Here is a 19,205-nt window from a genome sequence, read left to right on the forward strand (position 1 = left end):
TTTGTCCCTGGAATCTGACTCCTTATAATTTATCAATTTTTTTTTTTCTTTTCGCAATATACTAACTTGCTATTTGTAATAGTTATCTCCTTTGCTGGTACGTCTTACTGTTGCAGCATCTGAGATGCTACACTTAGAGCTTGATTTAGCAAACTACTTCACTTTCATCTCTTAGTGTACCCTCAGTAAACAGAGCTAGCAGGAGAGCTCTTGCAGAACACATTACAGCCACACTGATTTAGAAATACTTCTCCTTGATAGTCATTTCACTGAGTCCAGCAATACTACTATTAGTAGCCAGAAAGCAGCTCTCTCTTGCCTGTACAAACTTAGGAGTTGTTGACTTTGGACTGGAACACGTGAACAGCCTGTTCTAAATGGCAAGAAAATGAAGGGAAATGCGTTACAAGAGCCTTGCTACTTGTTACCGCTCCTTAGGCTTCTGGCTCGGTAAGTAGGAGGACAGACAAGACAAGGAAGGCTGAGAGAGCAGCGAGTACAGGGAGGCTGGGTTGGAATTCTATGCGTACAGAATACATACGGTGCAGCTATACTCTAGCTTCCTAACTATTGCTTTCTTTCCTCATTTTCATCAAATGGTTTGTCTCCATCACTTATAATGATTCGGTGAAACTGACTGCTTAATCTACTGTGCTCTCCTCTTGACTTCTTTTCACCATTCTAGCACTTCCTTCAAAAAATGCTCCAAGCATTTCCTTCTATGCTGTGCTTCCACTGTGTAAAGAAAACCCTTCCTGCCATATATCAGCGAACAACCCTTCGTAGTATCACCTGCTTTTCTAAGCCATTAACTTCATAGAACTTACTTAAATTTATCATACAAACAGCCTGTACTATGTACTACTTTTGCATTACACTGAAATCCTTGGCCTATAAATTATCAACCATCTAACCCTCACAGTAAAACCCACTGATACAAAAATAATTAAACCATGTATGTCCCATATAAAGCTTTTGCAATTTACTGTTATTGTACGCTAAGAACAACTCGATCATTTTTGTGCTTCTGAAGACAGCATGTTATTTAAAACAAGCACTCCAGTAAAAAGTTAACCATTTCCAGCTTTTCCTACCACGTTCCCTTCCAGAAGGCTAAATGTCAAATGCGTTTCTGAACAGACTGCCAATTACGCGGAACTGTACACAATGTTGTAATTACATGAGATCATCTTACAACTTTGTATTAGTGGTAATCATCAAGCCTCCTACTAAAGATTTAACTTTATACTTTTGGGATCTATTTTTCATCTTGAACTTTTTTCTTCAGGTTTTTTGTTTGGTTAGTTGGTTGGTTTGGGTTTGTTTGTTTGTTTGTTTTTTCACCACAGGTCTTACCTTGCCTGAAATCTGGTTCCGAAGAAATAACAGATGGACTTTCACTCGAAGTACTATAAACGTCACTGTGGTAAGACTTGTACCTTCTCAAAGGCTCTGAAAGTTTAAATCAGGGTATTAGAAGAGTAAGAGAGCAACAGTTCTAATGCAAAAATCAAATACAAATTAACATCTGAAATTTTTTGAAATCTTTTCAGAATGTTTTTAAATGCCCGTCTGTGGCTATGGAGTCTGAAAGGAAAGAGGCAGTGGACGCTGTGCAGTCCCATTCTGTCCCTGCAGCCTGAGGGTTCTGTGGTCTGCCTGGCCTCTCTTGGCTATCCTAACAGAGCCACCTCCTCTGAACTTCTCTCATCATCACTTCCAAGTTAAAACTAGTATTTAAAAAACAGCAAAACCCAAGAAAAAAAAACAATCCTCCTGCAAACAAAACTGATGAAAACATTTGGTGCGCACCTCTTGACGGGACTAGACGAAATGGCCTCAAGTTGCGCCAGGGCAGGTTTAGATTAGGTATGAGGAAGAACTTCTTCACTGAAAGGGTGGTCAGGCACTGGACCAGGCTGCCCAGGGAGTGGTTGAGTCCCCATCCCTGAATGTATTTAAAAGCCGTGTAGAAGTGGTGCTCAGGGACATGGTTTAGGGGTTGACTTGGCAGTGCTAGGTTAACGGTTGGACTTGATGATCTTAAAGGTCTTTTCCAACCTAAACGATTCTATGATTCTCCTGTGTACAAACGAACCACCAGGACTCAGTCCCTGGTTCCTTCATGATGAAAAAGGAAAAACATCCACAGAGACAAAGCAGGAACTGGAAAATTATAATTCATTCAGCTAATCCTTGACATCCACAAAACATGATTAACAACCAATTAATAAGCCCCTAATGGATATTTAATTAACCAGAACAGCTAAATGCATGTGATGAGAAATCAATACAGCACGCTCAGTGGATTCTTTAAACAACATACTGGAGCAAAGGACTCCACAGAAGGGGAAGGTACTTGTCATTTGCAACAATCTCCAAAAACTTTCCTATGCACAAGCCAACAACCAACCACATAGTGTGCATAAAAGCAGAAAACAAAACAAAAAAGTCCCCACATTCTGGGATTACCAATCCTTCACTGTCTAAGTGAGAGAAAACTTCAGGTGTCTTTATCTGCCAGAAGGCTGTCTCTGGTTGAACTACAGTTGATGTTTTTGAAAACAAAAGTGATGATACAGAGAAAACACATGTAACTGCTGTGAAGACAAGTGCAAATCACTACAGCAAGGAATATAAAATGTAAGAACACAAAAAGGGGAACATATGAGCAGATGAGTCTGGAGGCTGCAAAAATGAAGTCGGAGGCTCCAACTTCCCACATCCAGAAAAAAAAACACCTGGTGAAAAACCCTGCAAGAACAATAAACCCGCAGCATAACCTGTATTAGGTCAGAGGACAAGTTAGACATGCAGTCAACAGCACTATTCATTCAGACTTCCTACAGAAGCAGGGAAAACTCCAAATAGGAAAAAGGCATGAAAAGACAGAAGATAATACAGTAGATCAAGACTAAGGACTAGTTCATGTTAATTTTGGACTATCTGTTTCCAAAACCTTCCTCCTTAAAAGCCAGCATTTCCTGCATTTCTACCAGCTCACTTGGGTTGTACAGTTCCCTACTGCCCCACCAAATACAAGATTCTTTAAGAACACTGGGAGAAGTAAGCAAAGTTACCAATCAACCCATGAAACCAACTGCTCCTGCCAGCCCATCCCAGTTGCATAGCTTAGTGGCATAAAACCCAATTAATCCTAAGGACATTTCACATTACTCTCAGAAACGAGCAATACTGCTTGCACATTTGCAAACCAACCGACAGCAAGACGATGAGAATTCACTGGGGAGGGCGTGGGGGGGTGGGGTTGCTTCAGTCTTTCACAACGGCTACTTTCAGCATTCTGGATTTTACAACAAGGAAATCTACTGCCAATCTAGCAATTACCTGCCTAACAAGGGAAATAAAAAACAAATTCAGTGGGTAGCTTTTGGAGATGTATTTTTAAAATGCTCCCAGCCCTTTAAGTGAGGCACCAATCCAAACATGATACTGGAGCTACAGCAGAGAAACGTTTAACTGAAAACAGATCTCTTCTTTCCCAGTAGTTTCATTAGCTGTAGGTTTTTCAAGTCTGCTAAACCAACTTTGAAGCAAGAGGATGGAAAAGGAACAATAAAATATAGCATGAGATTTTAAACAGATTTATTTTTTTCCACCTAGTCAGCAGCCTGGGCTTCCTGAATTGCACACAAGTTGTGGCTCCATCCTGGTTCTTCGAGACATGAAATTTTGCAAAAAATAAATGTAAAGTGGAAAAACAGAAATCTAGAGTTAAAACATGAAGCAAGTGTTTGTATGTGGTGGCATGATACTCTGCAGGGTATTTGACTTCTCTTGACTCATCCTGTTAGCAGGAGTTGGCACCCTGCTGTAGGCCGAGGGGTAAGTTCATGAGCCAAGAAACATAAAGCAAGATTCCCATTCTCTGCTTATCTCAATGTTTTCACAGATCTGCGCATGAAGCCCAGCTAGGTTTAAACCTATTCTCCCAACATTCACAACTAGAGACAGAGACAGGACCACCCTCCTTTCTTGTCACATCTTTCTCCCTAGCCAAGACCATGCAACTTATCCCAATAACACAAGCAAAGGCATTCTTCTCATCTTCTGGAGGCATTTTACAACCTTTCTACACGGGGCTGCATCAATGACTATCAGCCTGTTCAGCCTAGGGACAAAAGTTTAAAGGAAATTAAGAAGCTACAGCTTGAAATTCAGGGTGAATCCTCTAGATTTTTCTTCACTTTGCTCAGTTTAGGGAAAATATATACAGATGTGGAATTGTTTGCTGCTGGGGCATCTTCTCTTTGGCAACCACCTTCCAGTTCTCTGCTGGTATACACACGTCTATGTACACCCCCTGTATGCCCCCCCAACATCGCACCTCCTCTTAACCAAACATAATCTTTTCCAGGGCATGAACACAATATGCACTGCAGACCTGCAAACATTCAATTAAATTCTAAATATTGAGACTACTGTACATATAATGCTTGCAAAATTACCCAAATAGTTTATGCTGTCTCCTCTCCTCCAGCAAATTCTCCTCAATTCTAACATGTCATATTAGGTTTTAACTTCAGAGAAGGCGCTTGGATCATATCCAAGCCAAACTTCTAATTAGGAACTGACTTCCAAAGCTCACAAAGTCCCAATTCTGGGATCAAGTTAAAGTTAAGCTTTTCATACAATAGTTTCAAAAATGAGGACAAACTTCCAGCCTGTCTGGCTGGGAAGGAACTGAAAGATGACATCAATAAAAGCTAAAGACAACAATGAAACAACTTATCTCCCACATTTACAATTTTCCCTGGGAATTCTGAACGGCTTTGGTTTGTTGGTTTGGTTTGGTTTTTCCTTTGTTTTTGTTTTTGGTTTTTTTTTTTTTTTTTTTTGTGTGTGTGTGTGTTTTTTGGGGGGGGGTTGTTTTTTGTTGTTGTTGTTTGTTTTTATTTTTTTAATTTTTGGTAACTGAAGAGAGACTTCAGAATTGATTTAACTTCTAGAAACATTAAGCACATTGTAGCAAAAATTATTCTACCAGTTACCCTTCTTAACATTTCAGTGTTTAGATTTCAGTCTCTTACCAGAACACTTCAGTCATTTCATACCTCAGTAGAAAAACAAACCTGAGTTTAAGCATGTTTTAAGAGTCCGTAACTAAAACAAATATATAAAACTTGTACCAATAATATAAGTTAACACGTGGTAGCACCACAATGCAGAGAGGAATGAATCATTACAGCTTGAAAAATCTGTGTTTGTGCTACTTAGTGCTGCGGTGGTGCTTTTTCAATCTCCCTATCAAAGCCAGCAGAGCACAACCTTACAGGCACCTAACGCAGCATAAAATAACAAAACACACTATTTACGCAAGGCAAGGCATGCAAGCCCAGACAAGTAATTTACAGAAAGCCTCATCTCAGCCAACTTCAACAGAAATCAGAGAACCACATTTAGCTTGGAATTTCATTATCCTGAACACATGACTCACATTAGATACACAGGTTTTCAAACGCACATTATTACAGAATTATTACTGGCTGTACAGAGAAGGAAAAGGACAGAGAAGATGGCAGAGTTAAACCGACAGTTTCATGACAGGGAAGGAGCTCTTGCTTGCTCTTTGAGGTTTATCGGTGGGTGTCTCTTACCTAAGAGTGTTACTGTAATACCATTTAAAACACATTAACTCTCCTTTAGGAGAGGTTGGGACTTGCTTCTTTCACAAGAGTTTAACCAATAGGCTAGAGTAATATTTACTCTTCCTTTTCCTCTTTTCATTTAAGAAAACTTGAATTATCTTATGCAAGGCAGCATAGGTTTAACAGGAAGAACGTAGAGATCCAGAATAAATCCCTGGTAAGGATTCATGTCCAACAAGTGCACAGGGAAACAAATCCATTCGGCCTTCCAGGGGAACAGGCTCATTTTAACTTGCCAGATTGCCACCACCCATATTCTAAATTAAAAAGCTGTATTGTGTATGCAACCCAAGTCACTAGTCATCCAGGCGACTCCCTAGAGAGCCTAACGGACATCTGATGCATAGGGCCCAGTGGGATCCGAGTGACAGGAAGAAACAGAACCTTGCAAAATTGCAGAAAACACACATCTCTAGGGCTAGGCTGGAAAGGAAAACAGTAAGATTAAAAATAACAACTCCAGGGTCTGGTAAGAACTCAGTGTCTTGTACTTAGAAAGACATCCTTCTTTTGTGCCACCTAGGATAAGGTATGTAAATGGACACAGACTGAAAATGGGGTCGGTAAAGTTTTTTGATTTAATTTAAATGTTTCATCCAAGTGAGAACGCAATGTGTTGACTAAAAATTGGTAATCCCAGACTGTGCGAGCTGCTGAAAGCTCAATAAAGCAGATAAAGCAGATTCCACTTTGCTGTGCAATTATGGAATTGCAAGAGCTGTTTTGCTACCTTATGTTAAACTGTGTAATTCAGAACAAAATAATAGTGGCTGTGCCAGAGTACTTGTACTTTACAGGAATCCCTCAAACATTTATTTCTTTTTCCTTGAAAAGCCAACTTCTGTAGTCTCAGTAAAATTAACAACTGAAAGTTTTCTATCTAAAATAGTATCAGTCTATTATCCTACCCTTCAGCTTCATTATTACAATTTCTGAACATTGTTCACTGAACCTTATCCTTACCAGACATACCAACCACATGAGACTCCATTTCGTCACCACTGAATTTAAATCACACTGCAGCACAATGATCGTGAGACATGTGTAAACTGAGCCTTAATTTGCTTTCACATGCAAACAGATATACCATTGTGGATGACTCGCATTTCCTCTGCTTAGCCTACACATGAACTGAGTATATACAATTCAAGAGAAAAAGAAAGGATGCACACTTCATTGACTTTACAGAGGTAAGTTTGTAAAGTAGCTATTCCTCTTTTGCCCTAAATCCAATCTCCTGTTTAACCCACTTCTACAGAAGCTCCCAAATTCAAATCCCTGCGTCTTCATTTGCTGCGATAAATTACCACCGACAGCTGCCTGATCACCTGCAGAAATTTTCCCTTATTCAAAAATGCAGCTTCAAACTAAGAGAGCTTTTAATATCCGGACATTTAGAGTATCCCTAACCGTAACTCCCCACCTAAACATGTGCAGTCGTAATATGGAAGTTTTATAAATAGGGTCCAGATGAGTCTTCAGGGTAGCTAATGAAAACATTGTTTTGTGAGATAAAGACACGAAAGACTTAGGAGGCAGAGACGCATCTCTACAAACACAGATTACTGCCTCTTCTTGCTGACTGTATGAAGCAGAGAGCAATAAGTGGACAAAAAAAAAAAAGAGAGGACTGAATCATCTGGGTTTTCAGTTGGAAAAATCAAAGGTAAAAAGAGAGAGGGATAAACACAACTTGAAGCTCTGGGATTCACATGGTTCCCAACTGCAAAAACATTTAACAAAGGCTTGAGAATATTTCCAAACCACCCCCATTCTCCCACTCCTGGATTCAGCATTCCAAAGCTTCAGCAAGATCAGCTTTTTTGGTATCCTCCCCTCCTTTCCCTCCCTGTCTGCTATTTAACCCACAGCTAGCTAACATTACTACTCTCCTAACTGGTTTTGTGCTCCTATATTCCACCAGGACACAGGCAATCTTTACGCCTTGCTCCCTCATCTATCTCATTTACAATATCCTCATAAGCAAAACTGCATATAAAAGAAGAAGGATGCACTTTCACTTAAGTAACACATAAACCAATTCACTTTGAATTATGCATACACTCAAAACAAGGGTGGGGGAAGCTGCCTAAGCAAATAAAAGGGAGAGATTCATACAAGGCTACCATCTCACAGCCTTGTGCCTTACTATTGTGCCATTTGAAGGCAGGCCTGAGATATGAAAACTGAAGCGTGTTTACACTTCATAACTCTCAGAAGATACAATCAATTTTGTGGGTGAGAAGGCAAAGAAAGCTGGGAGCAAAGGAGAACAGCTGACACGCTCTTGAGAGGCAATGCAGGCTTGCAAAATGTAAAAGGCAGAATATTATTTTCTCTCTGAAATGAGACACTATCCATTGATGCCAAGCAACAATTTCCAAGTTTCAAAAGAACAACAAAACCCAATTCTGCTCTCCTGGTACAGATAAACTGCTTGGGTTTAACATCTCACAACTTCACAACTCCAAACAATTCTGCCTAAGCTCACAAAACCTACATAACAAAACCAAGAATGAACAATAGCAGCGGACATGCAGAACTTACTCTCCCATCTCTTGGCAAGATTAACACATATTTTTGGAATCCGTTCTTACTGTTCAGAATTGGCTACACCTGAAGTCAAATAGCAGTCTCTTCCCCTTCCCCTTCCCCCCATCTGGCTAAGCACCTAATCATGAACAATCATCTTTAGTATACAAGAGAAACAACCTCAACCCTGAAATTGTACAGCAGAGTAAGATATAAAACAGCAAGTTCACGAGCAAGGCACTTGCAATGCCGCTGTCTTTGGAAGGCTCGTGAGGCTAAATCCGAGATGTTCCGACTGTAGATTATAGTGCAGTTTAGATGGTCTGCAGCTCAGTACAAACTACTCTATTACAGCACAGCTGTAATTAAACCTCTGTCATTCTTTCCACTATAAACTCTACTTTTCATGAGTTTATAATTTGGATCGAAAAAATCTGTTCTGAGTGAAAGCTTGGCATACCAGAGTCTGTGCATGAGAACAATTCTTTTTCCAAGGCAGTCAGCTCCTTAAGGTTTTATGAATAACAAAAAAGTTTGCCAGCTTAACCCAAAATAAGTTAAGAAATAAGCCACATGTCACTTTAAGTTCCTTTGTAGTTTGAGGAGAGAAGTTTTATCTGGCCAAGTTTAGCCCACAGAGAGACCAGTGCCACTTCACAATTCAGAAACTGAAAAACAACGTACAGCCGAAAGCACAGGCTTACTACAATTTACACAGAGTTAACTGTAACCTAGACCTGGACTCAACCAAACTGAAAATATTCCCAAACTTACCAAAGAGAAGGCAGATTGTGTCCTGTCTACTAAACCCAACCACCAACCCTGTTCCCATGACTCCTTGCCATTCCTCATCCCCAAGCTGAACAGAATCCTTATTCCTGACTACGCAAGATTTCAAAATACCTTATTCTCTTTCTCCGTTTTTCCTTTCAATGCCTCTCCTTTAAGGTCATGCTGTGTCCCACGTAGGGAAAGAGTAGTAGTTGCTGTAATTTTCTGTGGACTTCTTTCCACTCCATTTCTAGTTGTTACTCACCTATCTGCTATGTCACTACCAGCTGTAGGCAATAAGATACCCTTGCACCAAGCACTGCCCAAGAAACCACCACCACTACCTTTACCAAGATAGGTGACATATTTCACCACAGCTTTCCACGCAGTTGCTTGTACCTCTCAGCTACGTGGGGTTTATGTCAGAAGAGCAATTCCACACACACTTGATAATGCCTGACATTTGGAAGTATCTGTCTACCCACTTGAAATTCCATACAATAGTAACACACAAAAAACTTACAACTGTATTTTTCATTTCTTTGACAGATGAAACTAGCAATAGACTCTTTTTATGAAAGATCTCAAGGGACTCATCTGTTGGAAACAAGATGTGAGATAAGGAATAGTAAAAAATACGGAACAAAAAAGGAAAAGGAAAAGGGAAAGAAGTCTTAATAGACTAGTAGACTTTATGTTATATACGTTTATATTAAGGCTTTTGTGAATCTGCTCATTAAGGCAGAAATGAATACTTTCAGTCAGGCTTCTCAAGCTCTGTAAAACACAACAGCAACTAACTCCTATGCAGAAAAGCATTCCCCATCCACCTTACTAAAACACTCCTTTAAACTCGCTCTCATGAAAAATTCACATTCACAACTAGGTTCTGGCCCAAAACTTTTAAGTAGTTAACTGACCAAAAAAAAAAAAAATGGAGAGCCTAAAATAAAACAGCAGAACACACACTCCTAACTTCAAGAGTGAAACATACCTCCTTCCTCTGCTGAAAGTGGAAAACTCAGAAGACAAGAACATTGCAACCCAGCTATCTGTTGAGAAAGTATCTTCCTTTTTTTCCTAGCAAGTAATGACTGGGAATTCATAAGGATGGGCAGTGAGTCATTAGCTATTGCCTCAATCTTCCCTATACAGATTTGTCACTTAGCTCCTGTGCCTATTAAGCCCCAGTTCCTGGTTTACTTTGACTGCACTTTCACCCATTCACCTTTATGAATTTAGTAGTTTCACACATCTGAACTATCTCGGTTTGCAAGGCACAGGCATGTTATGTCTTCTGCCGTCTCCCAGTCTGTTTAAATGAGAATGATAAACTCTTGCTCATCAATGGGTTTGGCCAAGCTCTTGGTTTTGCTGTTGTGCAACACAAACCTGCACAAAGCTCCACTCTGAACAACAAGGCTATTGAGTTTTCCCAATGCAGGGAGTGGCCTCCTCTTAAACTTTGTCAGCTGCCTATCTCCAAAGATTCGAGTTGACTCATATACTTGAGATGGTCCCCTTCAATTTCAGACTCTTAAACCAAAAACCAACCAACCTTCCCCATACCTCATCAGACGCCTCAGTAGATAATGACAGATGATGAACTTCTATTGAGATAAACAGTGGTATCTCCACAGTACTACTTCCATCTATGTTCATTCACATTATAATGTAACACTAATTGGAAGATGCTAATTTGATAGCATAAAAAAACTCCAGCTGTCTTGTCTGTACAACTTGTACAGAAATCACAGTAGCTTTTTAAACTGCCTGTGCCTTTTCAGTAACACCCCTTTCTGGAGCACAAGGCTCACATGCATAGGAGAGAAAGAATTGGCTTCCCATGCTAACTGCAATATAAGAATCTCGTAAGATGGCCACAAGGGGCACTAACAGGCACTTTCAGAAATTCAACCTTGATAAAAGGCTTTATCATCTCTCCTTAATAAGGTGGAGTTGACACCTCAGTGCAGGAAAAGGAGGCAAAAGCTGGTTTTTTTCCAGAGTTGTTTCTGTCACACAACAGACAGGCATCCATGAGTTTCCAACTGTATGGATTTTGAATGCACCTGAATAAATGACTGAGCTAGCTCTGTACATACAGCTTTTCCACTGTATACCTTGTCTGACTGAGTTATGTCTTCTGGCCCATCACAAGCAGGAGCTGACTCTGCTCTCAGTTTCTATCCAACCGTCCCAAATTTACAACCCCTGAAAATCACATCACATTTTCAAAGCAAACAAAATATGAAGTTCCCCTTATAGGGTTCTGCATAAAGACCATTTTATAAGTTCCCACAAAACAAAGACTTTTTTTTCCCCATGCGTTCTTTTAATTAACTGATGGGACTTGTTGTCAAGTATTCCCACTGAGGTAAAGATCTTAACATAAGTCCAAAAAAATTTCATATTTAAGGGCTTAACTGCATCATCCAGAGTTACACCGTGCAAAAACTGAGAGATACGGAGATGCAATTCTCCCTCTCCTCTGGGGTATAAATCCATGTCTAATAGCTGGAGATGAGGATTTTCCTTCAAGGAAAATTACTTGACAAGTGGCTGTTACCAACTTTTTTTTTTTTTCTAATTTTAATTGATGAACTTGACACTGGCTAACTTACAGAGATCAACTGTTTTCACTGGGTAAGCAATCTGGACAAGCACATTTATCTTCATTGGCAACAGACATTCTAATATTTTCACTTTACCTAAAACAAGACGACGAAGCAAAGATCTCTGCAGTTTCAAAAGCTGCTACAAGAGAACTCAAATTTATCAGAAAGAGAAACCTTTGTTTAATGACTGGAATACTCAGAAAATCAAAAAGCTTCACTAACCTTCTACATTCATAGCTTCCCTCAGAAGCTGCAACTTCTTCTGTCTCTCTCTTATCCTGTCAAAGGCACTTGATATTGCTGCAGAAGTTGATGTCTCAGGCACATGGCGTGTTTGGTCCAGTTTTTGTGGTCCGAAGACATCCAGTGCTATGCTCCCATCAGAGTATCTTGCTTCCTTGCTTCTGGTAGTAGTAGAAGTCCGTACTGTAAATGCTTCACGCTGATGGTTGTGCCCAAGAGAGCCCCCAGCATGGGCCCTCTCAGCTGCCTTGTCAGTTGTGCAAAGCAAATCTGTGGAGGAAGCCCATACTTTCCGCTTGGGAGTGACATCTGTATGAAGGTGACCTTTTTTTTCAAACTCACTGGCTTTACATCTATGACGACAGAAAACATCTTCCTGTCCCGAGTTGTAATCTGCAGAAATACCCTGGAAAAACTCTTCCTCGCCTTGTGTTCCTCTAATGGACAGAAATCCCATAGACTTGCTAAGCCCTTTGTTAAGCATAGTCTGTTGAGACAAGTGAGCTTTGTGTCCATCAGGTGCATCGACCACCAATGTTTTTCCTGGAATAAGGAGACATTTCATATATGTAATTTTGTACTTAATACACAAGAGTGCAACACAAGTTACTTACTGTTAAACTGTGTACCGAGCACACATTTTGGCCTTGATTTTCCCACGCAAAACATTGATTCAGCTACTTAAAGGGCTGTCTCAGTCAACAAAGAACTCCAACTAGTTCATATCTGACAGGCATTTTATTTCTTTTATTTCTGAAGCGCTCCAGAAAAAAATTATGGCCTACTATAATTCAGCATTAACATTTAAAAAAAAAAGCTATCACATACATGCTGAAAGTTATTTTCTCATTAGTTTTATTTTTAAAATAGTCTAGACTATCACCAAAAGTACTGTTTAATGATCAGTCTGAAATTAGCCATTCCTTTCACCTCACACCCAAAGACACCACCTACAATTTTTAATGACAAGTCCAGGTTTGTTCTACAGATTTACAGATGCCCTGCAGTAGTGTCAGTAGTAAGAGAAGAATGACTATGTAGTTAGGAATTTTAAAAATCCTGGCTCTTCCTTTAATGACTATTTTTGGTGATGACAGTCTCTCCAGATAAAGAATACTCTAAAACAAAACCAACAAAGCTTCTAAGAACGAAGTGATTCTACGAGCCTGTACAATTCATGTTTCATTAATATATGGATCAGCCAATACTAATGAACACTCTCTCTTCTCCCTCTCCCTTACCGTGAAATTACTCCCAGAATAAAAGAAACTGACAGAGGGCGAATAATATCAATGAATATGTGCTCTCTGAAGAATATGATATCACGGTCACAGAGAAGTTTTGATGATCATATATGTCTCGGGCATAAAATTTTTTCAAAGTATTAGCCTGATTTTACAAAACTAATTATAAACATTGGTAAGTACAATCAAATTTCTTAATATTAACAGATGACCTACAAGTTTACCTTTTATTTTCTTAAAACTTCCTGAGATCAGAGTAAAAGAATTCTAACCATAATAAAAGTAACATCCCAGAGAAAAACTAGTATCGAAGACTACCTGACCACTATCTACTTTCTGTTAGCAAACTAAAATTTTTTAATGCTTCTGCATTATTAAAGTTGTGAAAATCCAAAGTCTACTGTAGATATCACACAGGCAGTAATCTACTCATAACTCCAACTGACCAAGTACATTCCAAGAATTATTATGAAGTCTAACCTTTCCAATCTGCAGCATACACACTGCATTAATATGGCAATCTCGACCTCATCATAGAATCATAGAATTGTTAAGGTTGGAAAAGACCCTTAAGATCATCAAGTCCAACTGTTAACCTAACACCACCAAGTCCACCACTAAACCATGTCCCTAAGCACCACATCTACCCTTCTTTTAAATACCTCCAGGGATGGACACTCAACCACTTCCCTGGGCAGCCTGGTACAGTGCCTGACCACCCTTTCAGTGAAGAAGTTTTTCCTAATATCCTACCTAAACCTCCCCTGGCGCAGCTTGAGGCCATTTCCTCTCGTCCTATCCCTTGTTACTTGGCAGAAGAGACCGACCCCCACCTCGCTACAACCTCCTTGCAGGTAGTTGTAGAGAGCAATAAGGTCTCCCCTCAGCCTCCTCTTCCCCAGGCTAAACAACCCCAGCTCCCTCAGCCGCTCCTCATAAGATTTGTGCTCCAGACCCTTCACCAGCTTCGTTGCCCTTCTCTGGACACGCTCCAGCACCTCCGTGTCCTTCTTGTAGGGAGGGGACCAAAACTAAACACAGTACTCGAGGTGCGGCCTCACCAGTGCCAAGTACAGGGGCACGATCACCTCCCTGGTCCTGCTGGCCACACTATTTCTGATACAAGCCAGGATGCCATTGGCCCTCTTGGCCACCTGGGCACACTGATGGCTCATGTTCAGGCGGCTGTCAGCCAACGCCCCCAGGTCCTTTTCCGCCAGGCAGCTCTCCAGCCACTCCTCCCCAAGCCTGTAGCGTTGCATGGGGTTGTTGTGACCCAAGTGCAGGACCCGGCACTCAGCCTTGTTGAACCTCATACAGTTGGCCTCGGCCCATCGATCCAGCCTATCCAGGTCCCTCTGTAGGGCCTTCCTACCCTCCAGCAGATCAACACTCCCACCCAACTTGGTGTCATCTGCAAACTTACTGAGGGTGCACTCGATCCTCTCATCCAGATCATCAATGAAGATATTGAACAGGACCGGCCCCAATACTGAGCCCTGGGGAACACCACTCATGACCGGCCACCAACTGGATTTAACTCCATTTACCACAACTCTCTGGGCTCGGCCATCCAGCCACTTTTACCCAGCAAAGAGTGCACTTATCCAAGCCATGAGCAGCCCGTTTCTCCAGAAGAATGCTGTGGGAAATGGTGTCAAAGGCCTTACTGAAGTCCAGGTAGACAATATCCACAGCCTTTCCCTCATCCACTAAGTGGGTCACCTTGTCATAGAAGGAGACCAGGTTAGTGAAGCAGGACCTCCCTTTCATAAAGCCATGCTGGCTGAGCCTGATCCCCCGGGTTGTCCTGCACGTGCCGCGTAATGGCACTCAGGATGATCTGCTCCATGACCTTCCCCTGGCACCGAGGTCAGGCTGACAGGCCTGTATTTCCCCGAATCCTCCTTCCAGTCCTTCTTGTAGATGGGTGTCACATTTGCTAACTTCCAGTCATCTGGGACCTCCTGGGTTGACCAGGACTGCTGATAAATGATGGAAAGTGGCTTGGCAAGCTCCTTTGCCAGCTCCCTCAGTATCCTCGGGTGGATCATGATATCCCTGATGAGAAAACCCAACTAAAAATATTCTGTGCTGGGTTGCCTAAGCAATGCCTGCTCACGCAGGTGGAGTCAGTACAGCACGTGATGCTTTTCTTAGAGCTAGCTCCCTCTCTACTGTGATATTACCACGTACATCTTTTAAGAAGCAGCAGCCTTGAAGACATCCTCACAAAAGAAAGCAGTCATGAGCTCAAAGTAAATTACTGTGCCATACCTACTACTCTCAAAGATGGCTCTATAGTGCTGCCTGCTGCTCTTCCAAAGTCAATTGAAATCAACTTCCCCACTTGCACAGTAGACTCCTACTGATCTTTATCTAGAGTGTATTATCCTTTTGAATTGAGTTTCACAGAACGCTTTAAGGACACCCATAACTGTACTCAGAAATGCTTTAAAAGCTTATGGCTTTACACCTTTCAACTCTGATATTCTACTTGAAGAGGGGCTGTTAGTTTTCAGTTTCTATTTCTGTGATATTCAACTAACTACAGGTGTTTAAGAAAAAGCAAGACTAAAACCAAATGTGACCAAGAAGCCCCTTGCTTCTTACCAACGCACAAATACATGATGGTAAAACGTTAGGGTTTGGATTGTCTAAGAAGAGTCTTGTAAGAAATTACACAGTTCCCACGTGTTCCAGACAAGAGAATAACACACAAACCGTTGCAAATGACAACAAACTAATCTTCTGAAAGGATCTGATGCATCACTTCATATTTTACAAATATGGCTTTAATCCTGAACTCAAGTAAACATAATCTTAGGTTATTATCTTATTCTTGGACTATACATCCCTCATAAGGCTGGTGAATTACATATAATATGCACAGACAACAAAAAAGCCTTTTAAAAATAGCCGTTCACTGTGAAGTTCCCACTATCTATCTAAAGCAGCGGGATGATATCCATTCCACAAACACATACTTCACATTCACGCACATGAACATCAAGGACAGACATTCTTAAACAGGATTTTAACTCAGTCATTTTTGAGACAGACAAAAACCAAAATACTGCAGTATTTAAGATGGTCACCAAAAAAGCAAATCAAAAGGAGCTCCAAGAACCCTCCCCAATAATGAGAGTTCAAAGATAATTTTAGGCAGAAAAAAACAAAACAACCTCCTCTACACACTGTTTTCACGTATTTTTTTAAATGTAAAAAAATAACTCACCTTTTCAACACTGGAAGTATTTACATGCACAAGACCTTACTGAACAAAACAATGGCAAACAAAGCAGAAAAAACAAAGAGAAGCAGACAGCTGCAACTCCAACATACTACCGAGGCCGTTAATTCAGGATTACTTGGTACATCACTGGTCATGACTCAGAACATTCCTGGTTCAGAAGATCATTTAGATCTCTGCACGTTGAAGCGTTATCTTGTTTCAGGATCACATTCGGTGAGAAGAGCCCCAACATACTTTAAGTACCAGTGGCTATCCTCACTATAGCACACCCAGAGCCATAAACGTATCTGTTGTACGCTGGCGAGAACTGCAGTGAAAGAGCCCAGCTGCCGGTGAAAAAGAGTGCTAGAGGGGAAGCAGCATCCTCCTCACCAAATCTGTAGTTTCCACGGACTTGCAGCATTCAGACTAGATGTAACAGAAGCTGCTTCCAGTTCATGCAGAGGCTCAGAAGACACAAGCTCCTTGCCTCAGCACGCAAGAGATGCTTTCTGTTCCCCAAGTCATCCACCCACCTGGGGCTTCCTCATGAGGAAAAGTGAACGCCATGTACTCTATCCCATCAGCAGTGACTGGGAAAGTACTCATCACTACAGCTTTGCCACTCATTCAGCTAATTGCGTGATGAGACAGAAGATGAGCTGTCCCATCAGGAAGCAGTGCAGGAGGCATTCCGCTTCCACACTGCTCTTCCACTCTGCTGAGTGGAGATGTCTACAGGTCTGTCTAACTCATATCCACATTGACTTATGCAGCCAACATGAGTTTTTAACATAGTACCAAAAGGAATCTACAGCTGGCCTTAGCATTCAGTCTTGAGACTGTAAAATTCTCTTAGACATCTTTCATCTTTCCTTTATTACCCTCCCCATTTCCACTTCTGCTTTTCACCAGTCTTGGCACTTCCTCCCACCTTTGCAAAACCCATCCCTCTTTACATAACATCATTTCAATAAGCTCTCTCCAAATGGGCTCACAGAGTCAACATGAGCTGTTTAAGAATCATCGTCAGAGAAAGGTAAAGAAGAGACTAGTGAACAAGGGGTGCAGGGCCTGCTCGAGTCGGGCACCCTGAGAAGGCAAACCAAAACAAAGCAGCAACGCAGAACTTTCAGATCTATACTTTATATCGGCCAAGAATGCAGGCTGCTCTTGGCACCAGAGAGGAGAGGTCAATGATCAAGGACAAGACTTCTCAGTACCGAAGCAACTCAATTGCAGACAGCAGTGAAAAAACTGGATTAGGCAACCAGCAATCAGTCCAGGCCAATTCTTCTATTTTCAATAACTTTAATCTGCCCTCATCCCTCCTTACTTTTTTAAAGTATTATTATAGACTCTGTAAGTCACAAAATCAACTGTTAAGGTATTTTCACGGTTTTTTTCCTAGACTTCCTCAACACACTACCTCAGCATTACTTAGATCAAGGGTCTTAAATGACTGCAGTAAGTCTCTTTCAGCACAAGGCTCATATGTCTAGTTTTCAGCTTACAGTACATCTCCAGAATAGAGCAGACTGCAATTATATGCCCTTCTTTAATACATGTATTTTCAGTTGAATGGCATACATAAGTCCAAATTCATTAAGCCAATACATAGTTTATCCATCAGGTTTTTTTCCCCACCTTTTATGATGAAACGTGTGGGGAAAATAAAGGGAAGAGCTACCAGTCAAAAATTATATACGAAGAATAAAGATTCAAGTAATGATCAAAAGGAACATGACTGCATAATGGAACTTTTGTGTCTTTAAATTATAATGGATGGAGAGACTCATGTTATGACCTTCCTTTAAAAAAAATGGCCCGCATTTGTAATGGAAACTCTGGAGACCTATCCAAAGTATCTTGGCTCCACTAAAATCACTAAGTATCTCACCTGAGACCACACAGAGCTACTCCATGCTTCAGTTACCCAAGAGTATAACAGGACAAAGAAGTGCTTCCCTACTTCTTATATAAAGCTTCTATAAGTATGTCAGTGAGAAAAGGAAGCCTAGGGAAAATGTGGGCCCTCTCTGGAAGGAAACAGGAGACCTGGTTACTCAGGATATGGCTGAGGTACTCAATGACTTTTTCGCCTCAGTCCTCACCAGCAAGTGCCACACCACCCAAGTCACAGAAGGCAAAGGCAGGGACTGGGAGAATGAAGAACCGCCCACTGTAGGAGAAGATCAGGTTCAAGACCATCTAAGGAACCTGAAGGTGCACAAGTCCATGGGACCTGATGAGATGCATCTGCAGGTCCTAAGGGAACTGGTGGATGAAGCTGCTAAGCCACTATCCATCATATCTGAGAAGTCGTGGTAGTCCAGTAAATTTCCCACTGACTCAAAAAGGGGAAACATAACCCCCATTTTTAAAAAGGGAAAAAAGGAAGACCTGGGGAACTACAGGCCAGTCAGCCTCGCCTCTGTGTCCAGCAAGATCATGGAGCAGATTCTCCTGGAAACTATGCTAAGGCATGTGGAAAATAAGGAGGTGATTGGTGACAGCCAACATGGCTTCACTATGGGCAAATTGTGCCTGACGAATTTGGTGTCCTTCTACAATGGGGTTACAGCGCTGGTGGATAACAGAAGAGCAATAGATGTCATCTACCTGGACTTGTGCAAAGCGTTTGATGCTGTCCCACATGTCATCCTTGTCTCTAAATTGGAGAGACATGGATTTGATGGATGGACTACTCAGTGGGTAAGGAACTGGCTGGATGGTCACATTCAAAGACTTGCAGTCAATGGCTTGATGTCCAAGTGAAGACCAGTGACAAGTGGCGTTCCTCAGGGGTCAGTATTGGGACCGGTGCTGTTTAACATCTTTGTCGGCAACATGGATAGCAGGATTGAGTGCACCCTCAGCAACTTTGCCAACG

At 41.3% G+C, this 19,205-nt stretch overlaps 1 protein-coding gene across 1 annotated transcript in view; it reads right to left on the minus strand.

Annotated features, from left to right (window-relative positions):
* PTPN13 (protein tyrosine phosphatase non-receptor type 13) overlaps positions 1-19,205 on the minus strand; it is a gene marked incomplete at its 5' end in the record, with an annotated part of 102,655 nt that overhangs the window by 51,956 nt on the left and 31,494 nt on the right. The window contains 2 exons of the mRNA XM_082315064.1: positions 1,357-1,452; positions 11,813-12,376. Of these exons, the coding sequence (XP_082171190.1) occupies positions 1,357-1,452; positions 11,813-12,376 (660 nt within the window). The remainder of the gene's footprint in view (positions 1-1,356; positions 1,453-11,812; positions 12,377-19,205) is intronic.

The sequence above is a fragment of the Platalea leucorodia genome (genome assembly GCF_965183815.1).
Source record: "Platalea leucorodia genome assembly, chromosome: 6".
Lineage (NCBI taxonomy): Eukaryota > Metazoa > Chordata > Aves > Pelecaniformes > Threskiornithidae > Platalea > Platalea leucorodia.